Below are 16326 nucleotides of genomic sequence, written 5' to 3'. Positions count from 1 at the left end.
CTGTTGCCTCTGCCTCCCAAGGGCTGGGATTAAAGGTGTGCGCCACCACACCTGGCTCCCAACTGTATTTCAAGGAAAAAAAAAATGCCAAATTTCTGGTCCAGTTCTCTTTGAAAAGTTTGCTACCTGAAAAGTGTTGATTTTAATAAAAACACTGTCATTGCTTTTTAAAAACGTTTTTAATTTTTATTTTATTTATTCATTTATTTATTTTTATTATGTGAGGGTTTTCCTGTATGTATGTAAGTGCACCTGTGTCATACAAAGCCCGTGAAGGTCAGAAGAAGGAGTCAGATCCCCTAGAACTGTATGGATGGTTGTTAGCTGCCATTGTGGGTGGTGTGGGTGGTGGGAATCGAACCCAGGTCTCCTGTAAGAGCAGTCAGTGCTCTTAACTGCTGAGCCATCTCACCAGCTCCCCACCCCCATCATTTTTTTATATTTTATTTTTTTTTATTTTATGTGTATAAGTGTATCGCCTTACAGGTATGTTGAGTGCACCTATGTTGTACAATGCTGCGGAGGTCAGAAGAGGGCTTCAGATTCCCCTGGAACTGGAGTTAAGGATGGTTCGCAGCTGCCATGTGGGTGCTGGGAATCAAACCTGGGTCCTCTGCAAGAGCAGTCAGTGCTCTTAACCACTGAGCCATCTCTCTAGCCCCCCATCATTATTTTTTAAGAGTCATGTGTCATGGCTTTTTTCACTGCTAGACTGTGAGTTCAAGGGTAAACCTGGCTCTTTTTTCTTTAAAGTTTTATTCATTTATTTATTGAGGGGGGTGGGAGGGAATATCATGGTGCATGTGTTAGGGTTAGAGGACATGTTTCAGGATTTGGTTTTCTCTTTCCACATTGTTTTGAAACAGGGTCTTGCTCTTGTTTCTGCCCTGTGCTGTGTGTGCAAGTTTCTGGCCTGTGTCTCAGACTCCAATCTCTGCTAGGATTACAGATGTATGCCATTGCTTTTGCCTTTTTACATGGGTTCCAGGAAGTGAACTCAGGTCATCAGGCTTGTGTGGCAAATGCTTTTACCCACTGAGTTGTCTCCCTGAACCACACAGTTCTCCTCCCTTGCCCTCCATACTGAGACTGATCCCAGGACCTTGTACATGATAGGCAAGTTCTCTACCACCAACATCCCCAGTTCTGGTTCTGTCTTTTTGTACCCCTTGATTCCCAGAACCTTGCCACTTAGGTACTGTTCAGTAAAAACCAGATAAAAGGTTTAGTTTGGCTAAAATAAAATCTGAGTTATGCACAAATTTTTATTCAGACCCAACCAATTTTCACTTATTAGATCTCTTCATATTGACACAAGGGTTTTAAACAAGCAAGCAAGCAAGCAAACAAAAACAGGCCAAGCAAGTTCAAGCGTCTTGCTCAGGTTACTGTCAGAGGCTGAATTATGTCCCTCTCCAGAAAAGGATCGATGTTGGAACCAGTGGTATTATACAAAATGTACTTGATCACTGTCTTCCCCAGTTGACTGCAGGACACATAGCTCCCTAATACCCTTGAAATTTCCCAAGTAATAAGAGTAATATTTTGTTATTCACAAAGAGCTCTGTTTTGCACTGTGCCTGAGCTAATGCTAAGAAGGCGGCTCATGATGGAGCCCCAAAATAGTTCACTTTAAGCATTGCTCACCAGAAAGACCAAAGAGAGAAACTTTTGGCCCAACTTCTGATTGCTAGGAAGAGAAGGAGGCTGGAGATTAGGTTACCAAAACTCATGAACAGAATTTGGAGAGCTTCTGCGTTAGTGACAGTGCTTTGGTTCTGGGAGGGTGGTGGGCACAGAGAAGCATGGGAGCTCCGGACTACCCCCGTCTATTCCTCACACCTTGCCTCATGGCTGTTCTTGAGTTGTACCCCTTCCAATAAAGTTATGATTAAAAGAAGAGCTCTTTGGCGAAGTGTAGGTGGTTTGGTTACCACACTTGTAGCTAAGCATCTGAACTGAGTGAGGTCTTGTAGGATGGAACCTAATTCTGGATATTCTCAGAATTGAATATTGGTTGGTGACAGAGAATTGGTTGGTGTCCAAAAAAGCACACATTTGGCATTCCAGTAGCCTCAGAGAAAAAAAGGACACCATAGTCACAACCCCATATCTCAAAATGTGGCCTTATTTGGAAGGAGGGTCACTACAGATGTGCTTAGTTAAGTTAGATGGGGTCATACTGGAATACGGGGCGGGGGGTCTCTAATCTAATGCCACTACAGTCCGTGTGAAGATAGTTAAGTGAAGACAGACACAGAGAAAAATGCCATATGAAGATGGGAGATTGGAGAGAAGATATACCTATGACTCAAGGAAAGCCAATATATCAAAAGTCCTCCAGAAGCTGGGCTGATGCAAGGGAAGAGGCTTCTCCAATGGGTTTCATAGGGAGTATGGCCTTCCCAGCAGCTCAGTGACAGTAATATAGAAATTTTTATTAAATCGTATCATACATTATCATTATTATGACAGTCCTAGAGAATTCATATCCTCTTGCAGACCCAGGCTTCTGGACTTAGCTTAGCCATCTTTCTGCTAGTCAGGGTTGCTGTGTGGCTTTTTGTTTTATTTGTTTTAGTTGGATTTTTTTGTTCATTTATTTGTTTGTGAGAGGACCTCATTATGTAACCCAGGTTGGACTTGAACGCATAGTCTACCACACCTGGTTCCCACCTGCTTATTTCTGAGAACTTCCAGGCGTCTTCCCTGCCTCCTCTTGGCCCCAGCATCAAGGGTTAGACTCAGATGTCATTGCACAGAAGGGCTCTGGTAGACACGGAGTACATTCAGGTGAAGAAGGGACTTCTACTTCTCTAGTTCTAGGAAATACTAATTTGAAGGGAAATCCTAATTTCCATAAAATAAACACAAAATTTGCAAACAGCTAACTTTGATCCAGAAGTTGATTTTCCATGTTTTAGCTTAGTTAGTTAGTTAGTTCAGTGCCAAATATCACACACTAGTTGGGGTATCAGGACTGTCACAGTGAAATAAACAGACCATATTCCTGTTATCATGGGCTCATATTCTAGTAAGTGCGGCAAGTCAATAAATGTATTCATAGAGTTATATTTTGTCAAGTGGCGTTGAGTGCTTCAAAAGAAAAAAAAGTAGGGTAAAGGATTAGGGTCACTGAGGGAATATTAGCCATATAGTAATAAATATTTAGTTATTTTCCAGTCTGTGAAGATCCCTGTGATAAGGTAACATTTGAACAGAGACCTGGGCAAAGTGAGGAAGCAAGTCTGTAGCTATGGTCTGGGGAAAAAGATGCTCCTGGCAGGCAGTGAGAAGAGCAGACATGAAGGGCCTGGAGAGGAAGTGTCCTCAGTGTGTTGAGCATTCAGTGGGGAGGCCAATGTGGCTAGAGCAGAGAAACACAGGGGAGAAGGAAAGGGAGGAGATGAGGAGGATAGATGGAAAGCAAATACCAAAGTGTTGGTAGGCCAGAATTAGGACACTGGGTTTTACTCTGAATGAGAGGAAAGGCCTGTGGAAGGATTTGAACACCATCTGGATAAGATTCTGAAAGTGTCAATCTGTATACAGTGTAAGAAACACATGGGGGGGTTGGACATATGGCTCAGCGGTTAAGAACTCTGGCTTCTCTTGCAGAGGATCCAGGTTTGAATCCCAGCACCCACATTGTGGCTAACAACTATCCGTAACTCCAGTTCAGGGGGATCTGACACCCTCTTCTGACCTCTGTGGGCATTGACTGACATGGGTGCACTTACACATATGCAGTCAATATACTCATATATATATATAATAAAAATAATAAAATATATTTATAAAAGAAACCTGGCTTGGACTGAGAAGATGATAGGTAGTGACAAGGAGGCAGATTCTAGACCTATTTCTCTCTCTGTGCCTCTGTCTCTCTGTCTTTCTCTGTCTATCTTTGTATATGGGGATTGTGTGCATGGTGTATACCTGTGTTTATATGTGTGGGTGTGCACATCCATAAACATTCGGGTGGGGACTAGGGAAGGATGTTGAGTGTCTCTCCCTGAATTGGAAGTGCATTATTTTAGCTAGGCTGGCTGGCCAGTAAGCTCCTGGATCTGCCTATCTGCCCTCCCCAGCACTGGGGTTCCAGACACATATAGATAGGCTTGACTTTTATATGGGTGCAGGGGATTCAATCTCATGTACTCATGCTTGCACAAAAGATGCTCTTTCCCACTGAGCCATCTCTCTACCCCTGATTCTAGACATAATTCTAAAGTGATGACAAGAATTTGGTGGTGGATTTTTTACTTTGAGACTTAAATTTAAATCCTGACCCTGCAAACTGACATTCAAAGAGCTTAGAACGAATCAAGTTTAAACTAGATGACTGGGGCAGGCTGGACATATGAAGAACTCAATTTCTTTGACCATGGGGTGGTAAAGATAGCTTTACTTTTCTTTGCTGGAAACACCTGGTCAAGGTACCAGGCAAGCACGCCATACAGAGCAGCATCAAGAAGCATCATCTTCATGGACATCAGGAAACTGAACTCGTCCTTTCCACGGGACTGTTCCCAATGTTGTTCCACTGTAACCCCAGACCTTGCTCCTCAAAGCGGACCAGGTACTCAGTGCCAAATCGAAATGCCACAGGAACCAGCAGACTCTGCAATGGAGAAAAGAGGGCCAAGAAGATGAGCAACAGAGCCCAGAGGTCCACAAGGCAGGGAAGGACAGAGGGCTACTTCACTTTGTGTGTGAGTGTAAGGCCACTCGGGAAAGCTTAAGGTGACCTTTTTTTTTGGTCTTTTTCAGACAGGGTCTCTCTGTAGCCCCAGCTGTCCTGGAACTCACTATGTAGACCAGGCTGGCCTTGAACTCACAGAGATCCACCTGCCTCTGCCTCTAAGCGCTGGGACTAAAGGCATGCACCACCATGCCTGGCAAGGTGATCTTTTTATGGGAAGAGAATTCTGGAAATGCTTGTCAGACCTTAAAGATCCCTGCCCAGTACCTACTGGGCCATGTCTCACCTATTCAATAGAACATAGTTGTACAGTAATGGAAAGATAAAGAAATGTCACACAGTACAACACTTCAAAGGAACAAAGGTTCTCGTGTTCTCCTTCCTGCCTGCATCCCTTCTTCCTCCCACTTTCAGACCACACAGTTCTAGGTAGAACAAAGATGCCAAATTGAGCGGTTTTGTGAAAATCTCATGGGAATGGTACAGAAGTCATCAGTTTCGATGGCAAGCTGGGGGTTAGGCCTTATCGTAGGCACTCTGTGCAGAAAACAAGTTCACTAAATGGATGGTGTGCAGAAGAGAGTTTGAAGAAGAAGCTCCCAGCCAAGTCCCCATGGGTGGTCCCTGACGCACCAGAGCACACTTTCCTTTGCTTAGAACTTTCCTTGTAATTTGGAGGACCCTGTATAGAGTTCAGAGTGTCTCAGCCCAAGGAAAGAACCTTCTGGCTACATATAACACACACATACACAGACACAGACACAGACACACACACACACACACACACACACACACACACACATACACACACTTTAAAATGATCTCAGTCCAACTCTCATCCACAATTATTAGACCTATAGCTTCCTGTTAGATCCAAGAAGCTAGCTATGGTCTCCAGTACCATGCAACAACCCAGTGATTACCAGAATGCCTAGCTCTGCTGCCCACAGCCTGAGTCACAAGAGTTTTGTACTATTACCCATTGTGATCATCTTAGAAAACCTAGTGCTATAAATAACAGCAATTAACTTCTTACTTAACTCAAGAAATAAAAGGCAGATGCCCTCACAGCTCGGGAGCCAAATGAGTTGAGTGAGAACAGGTTCTTCTGCCAGCGAGGCAGATGGTATTCCTTGCTGACTTGCCAGCAGGAAGACTGGGAGATTCTGAAGGACTAGAAAACTGCACCCTAAAGGGCTGAGACTGATTAGCCTGGGCTAATGAGAGGGTAGAAACAGCCCATTTGAAAACAATTAGCAAAAAGACCCATGTTTGGGAATTCTGAACTACGAGGTCTCTCAGGCCATCGAAAGTCCATTTCTGGAGTCTTCCCTTGGCCAGAGAGCCTAACTCGAAGGGTTCATTTCTGCATCCTATTTGTATACACTGGCAGAGCATGTGAAAGACACTTTTAGAGCTGCTCTGATCCAAGTTCTTTTGGAAAAATAAGCGATGTTTTAATGACTGGAGCCATCTTTCTGGACAGGCAGTAGGGGCAAGCTCCCCTCCCTTCTAATTCTTCTCAAATAGGAAGAAAAGAAGGGTACCTGAAATGAGCCAGATTCTTCTTCTCTTGTACAGAAGAAACAAAGGAGTGGAGCTGAACTGGTTTTCCCATGACTTCCTAGGGCAGATTATTAGTAAGGTAGATCAGGGAGAAGTAACTGCTGCACTGCTCAGGGGAAAGCTACTTCCACACTTGCTCCTGTACCTTTGAGCTGATGTCCTTTTGAGCCAAAAGGAAAGTGGACCTTCACAGAGAGCAGGATACAAACCCCTCAGAGGATATCTATCATAAGCCAGGGGTGAGCTCCAGGCCCCTCACCACAGCCCTCTTCAGGTCAGCTGTCATCCAGTCCTGCCAGGCGAAGCACAGAATGTGTGGCAGGTAGAGGGTGAGGTAGATGATGTCACTGCAGGCTGCTGCCAGGCTGGCCTTGGAGAAGAACGTGCTAAACAGGAAACACTGCATGACTGTGGCGGTGGAAAAGGCCAACAGGAATAGGAAGAGGATGAAGGGATCACTGTAATGTAGGATTCTTCCATGCTGACACCAAAGAGATCATGTATCAATAATTCCTCTCTATGCCCCGAGGCCTGGTGCCCCTCAGGGGCTGCCTGTGTGCAGTGATGCCAGGGCCCTCTCCTATTGCCTTAGAAGGGTCTCTTCTACCTGCCGACTTAGTGCCTAAATTTCCACATGCACAATCAAATACTCTGAGTTCTTTCGTCTTACCCATGCCATTTTCCCTGGGGGGGATAACACATTAAGCTGCACTTTAGCCAATAGGATCTTTTTTTAATTAACTGAGAAACCATTAGACTGAGTCACTCCAGTGTTCTGGGTTTCTAAATAAGCAAACCAAAACCCAACTATCAAGTAACTTAACTATTCATACATTGCCAACTAACCCCTAAGTAGGGACTTTAACCAATCAGTATTTTTTTGTCTTGCTTCCCCACTCCTTTAGTGAGGCTCTGAACCATTTGTGGTTTAGAATTGCCTGGTTCATAAACCACTGATGCCTGGTGTTATAAACCTGATGAAAAAAGCCGTGACTAGGGAGATCCTAGGGGATAACCTACTATTGTTCTGCTAAAAAAAAACATCTGTCAAACTGCATTCTGAATATTTATGTTTATACCCATAGATTTGTGTTGCTCTTAACTTTGGTCAGAGAAGCTTCCTTTTAGGTAGTGGTTAATGTAAAGACTCATAATTGACCAAAGTGCCAAGTATAACTAACTTTGAGTGTTCAGTTGTAGATGGGTCACCTATATCAACTTCCCACCATCCAAGCCTGGGGGGACTTCATGGACTCGGGGGGGGGGGGCAGAAAGAATGTAAGAGATGGCAGATGTGGAGGGGAGCTGTGAAATGCTGACTTCTGGACATGACGTGGCTGTTGCATCAACTCATGGCAGCTGTGGTTGTCTGCATAAGACCTGCACAAGATCAAGCCAGTCAAAATCATAGCATGTATGGGGAGGAAACCCTGAGGTACTGGAAGAACTATTGCTAGTTGATGGCTGCTGAGGGAGGGAGAGTCACTGTCCTTTGGGGATTTGACTGCTGGTAAGTTGTTTATGCCCCAGTGGATGGCCACACACTCATGAATATGGGCAGCACTAACTGGATTCAGGGGTTACTTAGAAAGTTGTTATTAGCAAAAAATAAATAAATAAAAGGAGGACATGAAGGTAAGATGGAGAAGGGTGGGGGGCCTTAGGAGGTAGTGGAGGGAGGGAGGTAGTGGTGGATGGATATGATCAATATACATTGTATACATATATGGAACTTTCAAAGAATAAAAATGTCATTAAAAATTAAAAAATCGAATGTGCCCAAGTTATCTTTTAACAGTAATTATTATGGAGCAAGTAAATTCATGGTGAGAAGGAGAGAGTGTAGAGAAGTCTGCCCAGAGCAAGGGGAGACCTGAGCATAAGGGCTTGGGGCGTCTTCCGCACCCTGGAACAAAGAGGAAGAAGAAAACCTCTCAGAACAAGTCTGGCCTTTTGCCTGGAGCCTGGCCTGCTTACCAATCATTTGTACTAGTTTTCTGAGGCTTGCTCCTCACACAGGTGGAAGCATCAGTAATGGATTCAGATCTCTTAGAAATTAATTTATTCTCCTCATCCATGAATACTGTTCTTTTCATAGAACCTATGCATGATATTCAACATCTTTCCCATTGGCGATGTAGAAAATGGAACCAAACTAATGACTTTTTCCAAGTAAGCTGCCACCTACTTATATTATAGGATAAACAGAGGTGCTCAACTGTAGTAGACCTTTGTCATTCTCCAAGCATCCTTCCCACAAACATCCCGGGAAGAGTTTAGCCTTTTGTTCCACCCAAATTCTGTGTCTCTAAATACAGAGGATCTCCTGCTTTTCTCAGAAACATAAAGGTACAAGTTCTAGAATTCTGAGAAATCTCCCAGGTTTCAGAGTCCTATGCTCCATGCTGACTTGGTCACCTCCCATCTGCTCAATGGGGCATAACTGACTTGAAATGTAATGAGAACGACAAGACATGCCATATAACACCATAGTCCAAAAATCAAAGGTTTTCAAGGTCTTCTTACTACCTTTTTCTCCTTCTTCCACAACCCTTTGGAACTGGCTTATCTCATGAATGGGTTCTGATCTATGGAGAGGGATTCTTTAAAGCACTGGTTTCCTCTCATGGAAAAGAGAGTCTTCTTAGCAATACCTTTCTTGAGCCCGTGAGAATTGAGTGGAACGAATGTGCTTCTTACTGGATATGGCCACCGTTTCCCGTTCATGCTCTCAGGCCTGTTGGGCACTGAAGGGACAGATTGAAAAACAGATGGGGAAAAATGACAAAGGGGAAGGGGATGGAAGGGAGCCATGCTTAGGGAGAACTGAAGTCTGAGGAAATCAAAATAAAGGTCAAAATAAGGACCTAGAGTTCCTGATTTTAAGTGTCAAAAAGTGTTCCCTATAACCATGGAAAGCTCCATGTCTTTTCCTTAATCACAGGTAACTCTGAAAAAGCAAATCTATGCCTGAACCTGATGTTTTTGATTGGAAGAATCTAAAGATAGTTGCTAGAATTCTCTGCAGAGTGAATTCAATTTCTTATCCCATCCCAGAGCAAAGTCCTACAAACATCTAGGATGTAATTTCCCACCGATTTCAGGCAAGGATGTCAGCTTACTGGTCCATGGCCTTGCCTTCCTTCACCGACCATTTTCTTTTCTGCTCCTAGTAGACTGAATAGCAATTGAACCTTCCCATTGTCCCCACTCCCAGATTCTTTCCTGCATAGTGGAGTCCTGGAGGAAAGGACAAACGAAGGATGGGCGAGCCATTCAAAGGAAAACCTTAGTTTGATGTGGAAAGCTGTTTCCTTTCCGTCATTACTGGAACAGTGTTCTGTTTCCCACAAGGAGAAACTTCTTTGTGCTAGAAACTCTTCGTGAACATTTTTTACCTCACGTCCTAAAAAACTTTGAAGTCCTTATAACCCATTCTTAGGAAGGGAGATCTCAGTGTCACTTATCAGCAACAAGTCAGGCACAGTCTCACAGCCATTCAGTCAGATGTTTACACATCAACTCCTTTAATTCTGAGAGCACAAAACATCTTGCTCCTGAATAAAGGAGCAGATTGAGGGGTGGGGTAGAGCAGAAGGCTCCTGGTAGATGATAAGAGGATCAGCTGTTCCTCTCACTGCTGTGGAGTGTTGATACCCTTTGTAAACACCAAGCCAGGCTGGATGGGGTAAAGTTGTTTGCATTGAATGACCTCTACCTCAGCATTGGTTTTGATAGATTTATAGAAGATGGAATGACGTACTCTAGCTATAAAAATTTCTTATCACTGAGAAAGGATAGGCTCCAAGTTCCATCCTTTAAAACAGAGTTCTTGAAGACTTTTGCAGGCGGCAGAATGTTTCTTGGTGAAGCCAGGAATGGTCTGGTCATGAGAATGATTAACAAACTATCCAGATCTCTTCCCCTAATACCAGTGAAAGTGCTCTCCACATTCCAACTGTAGTCAGCTATTAGAATGGTAATCCCAGAAAGCACTCTCTGAACTCGATTCTGTGTTTGAAAGGAGAGGACCCATTTGAGCACATGACAATACCGTGCAGGGCTTTGCTAACAGAAGCCTCTCTACATGATCATAGAATGGGCTGGAAAATCTATGTAGACAGGTGTGCAACTTCCTTGGATAGGAAGAGTGCAATAGAAAAATGTCATGATACACTGTCTCTGGTAGGAGACTGTCTCTCTAAGTGCCCTCTACTCTGTCTGAAAGGCCTAGGAAGCTAGCTGTCATGCTAGATGACTAATCCAGGTACTAGTTCATTAGTAGGAGGGAAGGAAGAACAATAAAGATATTTTTTTAAATGTCTGGGCCTTGTCCACTTGGCTCACCACGATGAATATCGTCAGAAGGAAGATGTTCATTGACATGATGGAGAAGCTGTCCAGGAACCAGGTATACCAGATCACTGCACTGGAGACACCCTGATTTCTTAAGGTCTCCTTCAGCCTCAGTTCCTTTTCCAAGACGATGCCTTTAACAGTCATGGAGACCGAGTAGATCCATGCCAGCACCGTGAAGATAGGGAAACAGTGGTTCAGGATGATCATAAAACTAAATCGAGAGAAGAGGAGCAGAACAGAGCCCTCCGTACCTGGTAGAGACAATGTAAATGTGTATTGAATGAACGAGTTGAGAACCAAGTCCAAATGGAAGTGAAAGAAATCAGAAAATTCTCCACAGGACTTTCACTAGGCTGGAATCTTTGATATACATTCCACATTTGCCCTGAAGAATGACTTTTTCTTTGGCACAAGATGGTACCTTTCTAGATAGTCCAAGTGAATGCTCTATTAAGTAAAGGTGTGGATAAAAATCACATCATCTCTTCACACAGTATAGTCCTTCTGTAGCATGGGACTTCTGCACAGTTCTGGGGGGAAAGACTACAGACTTGATGATATAAGCTGTGATTATAACAGACCCAATAGCCACTGATTCAATTAGCCTTGTGTAAGTGGAGTGGATCCCTAGATCTATCCAGCAAAAAGGATAGATTTAACTGGATGGGATTATATTATAAGCATTACAGGTTTTCCCTGTGCATGATGTACTAATAAAGCCCTTGGGATTATTAACTATTGAAACTGTTGGGTGTTGTCACAGGAAGGGCCCAAAGCCAGCATGGGAAGGTAGTTTCACCCAAAATGGCCCTAGGGAGAGAACCATACAATCAAAAAGCATGTACTTCTGCAGTTGGCCACCAGAGGACTCTCCCATACTGAATGACCCCAATTCCCACTGCCTCCCCACACCTATCCATTCCCTGTCAGCCTTTCCCCTTTTGACCCTGAAAGTGGACCTGGGCTTTTGCCTTTGGCTTACTTCTCATCTCTGCCTCTTATCCAAACACAAACTAACTGCAGAACACAAACCACTGTTATCTCTTTAGTCTTCCGTAGAGCTGAGGCTGGAGAAATGACTGAGCTAGGGTGTTGAGAGCTGCTTTCCTGTGTCCACACTGGGCTTTATTTTAAAATCTCCCCAGCTGGCAATCTGACTCTTCCTTTCTTCAGGCTGTGTGTGGTTCTCTGCTTCCTGAACCCCAGAGTAGCTATAGTGACTTTCTCAGTGAATTCCTAAGGAGTTGAATTCCTAAGCCAACTGTAGGTTTGGGAGTGTTTCTAACCCCATCTCCTATGGTAGTGAGCATTCTGAGCCCCTCCCCTGCCATTCTCTGCAAATGGCTCCTGCCATTTCTCTACAAAATCTATTTTCAGCAAAATAATAAGTTTCTTGCTTAGCATGTTACTTGCCAACAGATGGGCAGAACTTGGGGTGGGGGTGGTCAGGGAAGAAGGCCAGAGCACATCCAACACATTCCTACCTTTTTAACCAAGCATACATTGTAGGAATGTTAATTAAGGAAGGAGCTGCATTATTCTGAGGCTCCTAGGAACCAGACCTACTTGCCATGCAGTCCAAATGTGCTGATTTGGCAATCATTGGGCAAATACTCTGACCAGAACCCTTTCACATACCAAACATACTACATAGTGGAAAATTTAAATACTCTTTGTCCCCTCCTCTGACCTCCCACTTCCCTTTTTCACCCCCTCCCCAACCAGTTCGTCTCTCTGCCTGATACTTCACTCTCTCCTTTGCTCCTGTCTGGAGCTTGGGACCAACCCTTTCCTCAGTCAGAACCCCCATTCTTCCCAGTTTGGTCCCAGTCCCCAAGGTTATTTCAGGAGACTCCGAAGCCTTAAGGGCACCCCATCTTAGTGCTTCACAGCTTCTCAGGGAGGAGGATGGGGGCGGAGACTTACGAGTCATCCACGAAGCAAGGGTAAGGCATCTGCTGGAGATAGACTCCAATTGGAACGTCCACCTGGGCCTGACTCCTTGTGATCCCCTGTTCAATCATATCCTGCAGACAGGCAAAGCCTCCCCAGGTGTAGCGGAGATCTTCCACAGGATCTTCCCTTGGACCAGAATCCCAGTACCTAAGAAGGTGCAGGAAGGAGAAAGGATGTGAATGGGAGATAGACAACCTACCAATCCACAAACTCACTGTATCCTAGAAATCCATCTCTTGAAACTTTCACCTAAACGTTTCTAGACTATCCAGCTCTGTTTTTTGGGTTACAGTGTTAACTCTCAGCAATGAATATGAGTCATAGTATGATTGCTTTCGTCCACTTGGGATACACAAATCATATTTTCTTTCATTTAGCTTAACTCTGTTGATTTACAGACTGAGACCACCCTCAATCCCCAGCTTTCTACCAATGGAATTCGCTGTGGATTTGGGGGAAACCCAGCAAACCCTGACTGAGTCATCACCTGTCTTTGATCTTATTGGTCTTCTCCACCACATCTATGTCCATCAGATCTTGTACTTCACGTGAGGAGGTAGTGAGCTAGTCCAGGGATACATGTCAGGGAATACCTCTCCAGCCCAGAGCCTGTTTTCCTCCAGGAGAGACAGGGCTCGTTGGGTGAGTTGAGCTTCATCATAGTAGCTTTCAAACTTATCCAGGACCAGGCACTGCAGATCAGTGGAAAGAGTTTGAGACTCAAATGTGTACAAAAAGACAGAGGAAGCTTTGCTCTCCAGAGGATGGGTTCCATACAAGGAGACCTACATACCTAATATTTGTTTATCTCTGGGGTTTGACATTAATTTCTTCATGTGTCTAGGTATGGGGGTGCAAGAGAAATGATGACAGGCTCTTATCCCTGCAGAGTTAGTGAGAATCATGCTGCCCAGCTGTCCAGCCAAGGCAGTCCAAATATGCAAGTCTTCAGAATGACACAAATACTCAGAGATCTCACTCCCCAGCATGGGGAGGAGAGGGAGTGGGGTCACAGTGGACACAGGCTGCTTTGAAGATCAGAAAGCCTGAGGATAAAAGAGTTTTCAGGAGAGAGAAACATTCCTGGCGTTGAACCTTCCTGGCTCTCTCCAAACACACGCAGGCTGGCCAGCTGAGGGCTGAATGGGGAAACAGAAAGGACAGACAGCTGAAATGATTTCATCGGAGAAATCATTTTCATTTAAACTTAAGTCAAGAAAGTGGAATTACCCTAACATGTCTCTTTTCTTGGAAGAGAGAAAAATAGCGACAAAAGCGAAACTACAAATTTCCTTTGAGTTGCTGAGAGGTTGCTGCTTGTGTAGACCTGCAAAGCAGTAAGATTGTTCCGGCGTCTGTTTTACACCGAGGGGTTTGAATCCATGATTCTTTTTCAGAATATAACTCACAAGCGGTCAGATGGCCTTGTCTTCATTAATTTGTTCAACGAATATTTACTGAGAATATGCAACGTGCCAGCCAGAGCCTGCCTGACTTCTGGTACGAGAAAAAAAGATAAAATCTCTTCCTGAAAGGAACTCAAAGGTGATGAGAGAGAGATTGGAGTAAACCAACAATCACAGTACAGAGTGATTAGGAAAGTTAGCAGATCCAGGGTACCCAAAGGAGGGCTAAATCTACTGGGAGGAGTCAGGGAAGGCTGCCTGGAGGAAGAAGACTCCTGAAGAGGGGAGGATGGACAGAAATCAAGCAGAGGGAGGAAAATGGAGGTCAGTTCAGGCACAAGGAGCAGCACTGGAGTCTCTGTGGACCTGAAGAATACGACCGCGGTTCTCATCCTCCCTCATGCTTTAGACCACTGGCCAGATTCAGAAAGACACCAAGGCAAGTCTCTACCTCACAATCTTCAGAGGCAGGATTTTTTCAGGGCTTAGCATTTTGTTAGTGTCCTAGTTTGTTTCTCCATTGCTGTGACAAAATACTCTGACAAATTCCTCTGGGGAGGAAAGAGTTTATTTAGCTTAAATCTTACAGTTCATCAGGGAGCCCAAGATAGGAACTCAGGACAGGAACCTGGAGGCAGGAGCTGGAGCACAGACCATGGAGGAATGCTGCTTACTGGCTTGCTCCCCTGTCCACCCCCGCTCCAGCCTGCTTTCTTATACAACACAGGCTCACCTGCCCAGGGGTGGTAACACCCACAGTGGGCTGGGCCCTCCCACATCACTCATCAAGAAGATGCCCCACAGACATGGCCACAGGCCGGTCTAATAGAGGCAATTCCCCAATTGAGGCTCTCTCAACCCAGGTGTGTCAAGCTGACACTAAAGCTATCCAGCATAGTTAGTAGCTCCCCAGGTAGTCAAAATACAGAGAAGAACGTTGGATACACAGGGGTGAGTGGTTAGAGCCAGGTTATTTGCTCTGTTGGACTTTGTAGTGTGATTGACAAACTGAGGGTTTTCTCAGGACAGGAGGCTTTCAGTGCTAAGATGAGAAGACCTCTGGATAACCGTTAAAAAGCCATAAGGGGCCACTGTGGATTTTAAGCAGAAGTATGACTTATAAGAGCAGATAAAGATCACTGGTAAGGAAGAGGGATGACTAGGTTAGACTGTTGATGTTTTGTAGGCTTTAAAGAACAGTTAACTCCAAGAGGGCCTGGGAGTCAGCTGGAACCGTAACTGTGATAGAGCAGAAACTGCAGTCTGGGAGGAGAATCTTCTGATGTAGTGGACAGTGACGGTGTTGATGTTTTGTAGGCTTTAAAGAACAGTTAACTCCAAGAGGGCCTGGGTCTGCTGGAACCGTAACTGTGATAGAGCAGAAACTGCAGTCTGGGAGGAGAACCTTCTGATGTAGTGGACAGTGACAGAGCCAGAGTTCCTGCTCTGTTGTCCAGCTCTGGCCCAGACTTCCTCCTGGCATGTCAGGGGACACAGGAATAACCCACTCCAAACACCCATCATTGAGTAGTTCACAGAACCCTTCATGTGCTCACTAGTGTCCTGTAAGTGGAGCAATGAACATCTTTACCTGGTAGCCCAGGAAAGTTATCCTCTAAAGGACTATGTAACTTCCCTCAGGTGGAAGGGTAGGTATCAAGCCCTCGTTCATTTGATTCTACAATAGAAGAACTCAAGAAACTAGAAACACAGGCAGATCCTACTAGAGAGCCAAGCTCCACTGCACTAGCAAGAAGCAGGCAGACCCAGCTCCTTCACTGAAACCCTTCACTTGTGAAGCCTGCCCCAGAGCATCAGAACATGAAATGAAGCCACTTAGAGGTGAGGGGCTGCATTTGAATACCAAATATCTAAGGAGTGTTATAAACCCTCCTTCCTAGGCTTTCTGAACTAAATTGTCCTGTCTAGGCTCTATGGCCAAAGAGGGTCCTGTGTAGTAGTCTCAGTGTTCCAGATAAAAGGAAAGAAAACAAAGGAATCCACTTTCCTGTTGATAATTGCAGGAGAAACACAGGTGCATGAGAACATCAACAGGGCCAAGGCTCAAAAACGTTATAGTGCTCAAAGGAAATGGAATTGCTGCTACTTTAAGAAATACTGATAGGTCTAGTTGAACTCATCATGGAGCTAAAGGAAATGGTGGTGGGGAGGGTTTCCTTCAATCAATCATTCTCTTGAAAATAAGCATTTATTATTCAGCTTAACACTGACCGATCCTAAAACAAGGTGGACTTCAGTACCTCACACACCAATGTTTTTTTTTTTTTTTTTTGGGTAAAAGAAACATAGTGTTTTTAGTTTTTTTTATGTTTG

General features: G+C 44.5%; 1 protein-coding gene across 1 annotated transcript in view; it reads right to left on the bottom strand.

Moving 5' to 3' along the window:
• Nucleotides 1-16326, bottom strand: part of Abca4 (ATP binding cassette subfamily A member 4) — a gene marked incomplete at both ends in the record, with an annotated part of 68586 nt that overhangs the window by 35574 nt on the left and 16686 nt on the right. The window contains 8 exon segments of the mRNA XM_008827567.1: nt 8-23; nt 4362-4516; nt 4519-4624; nt 6531-6752; nt 10619-10841; nt 12557-12733; nt 13074-13119; nt 13122-13278. Coding sequence (XP_008825789.1) covers nt 8-23; nt 4362-4516; nt 4519-4624; nt 6531-6752; nt 10619-10841; nt 12557-12733; nt 13074-13119; nt 13122-13278 — 1102 coding nt within the window.

Source organism: Nannospalax galili, unplaced genomic scaffold (genome assembly GCF_000622305.1).
Source record: "Nannospalax galili isolate Female #2095 unplaced genomic scaffold, S.galili_v1.0 scaffold2591, whole genome shotgun sequence".
Lineage (NCBI taxonomy): Eukaryota > Metazoa > Chordata > Mammalia > Rodentia > Spalacidae > Nannospalax > Nannospalax galili.
This window is presented reverse-complemented; position numbering and strand designations above follow the sequence as displayed.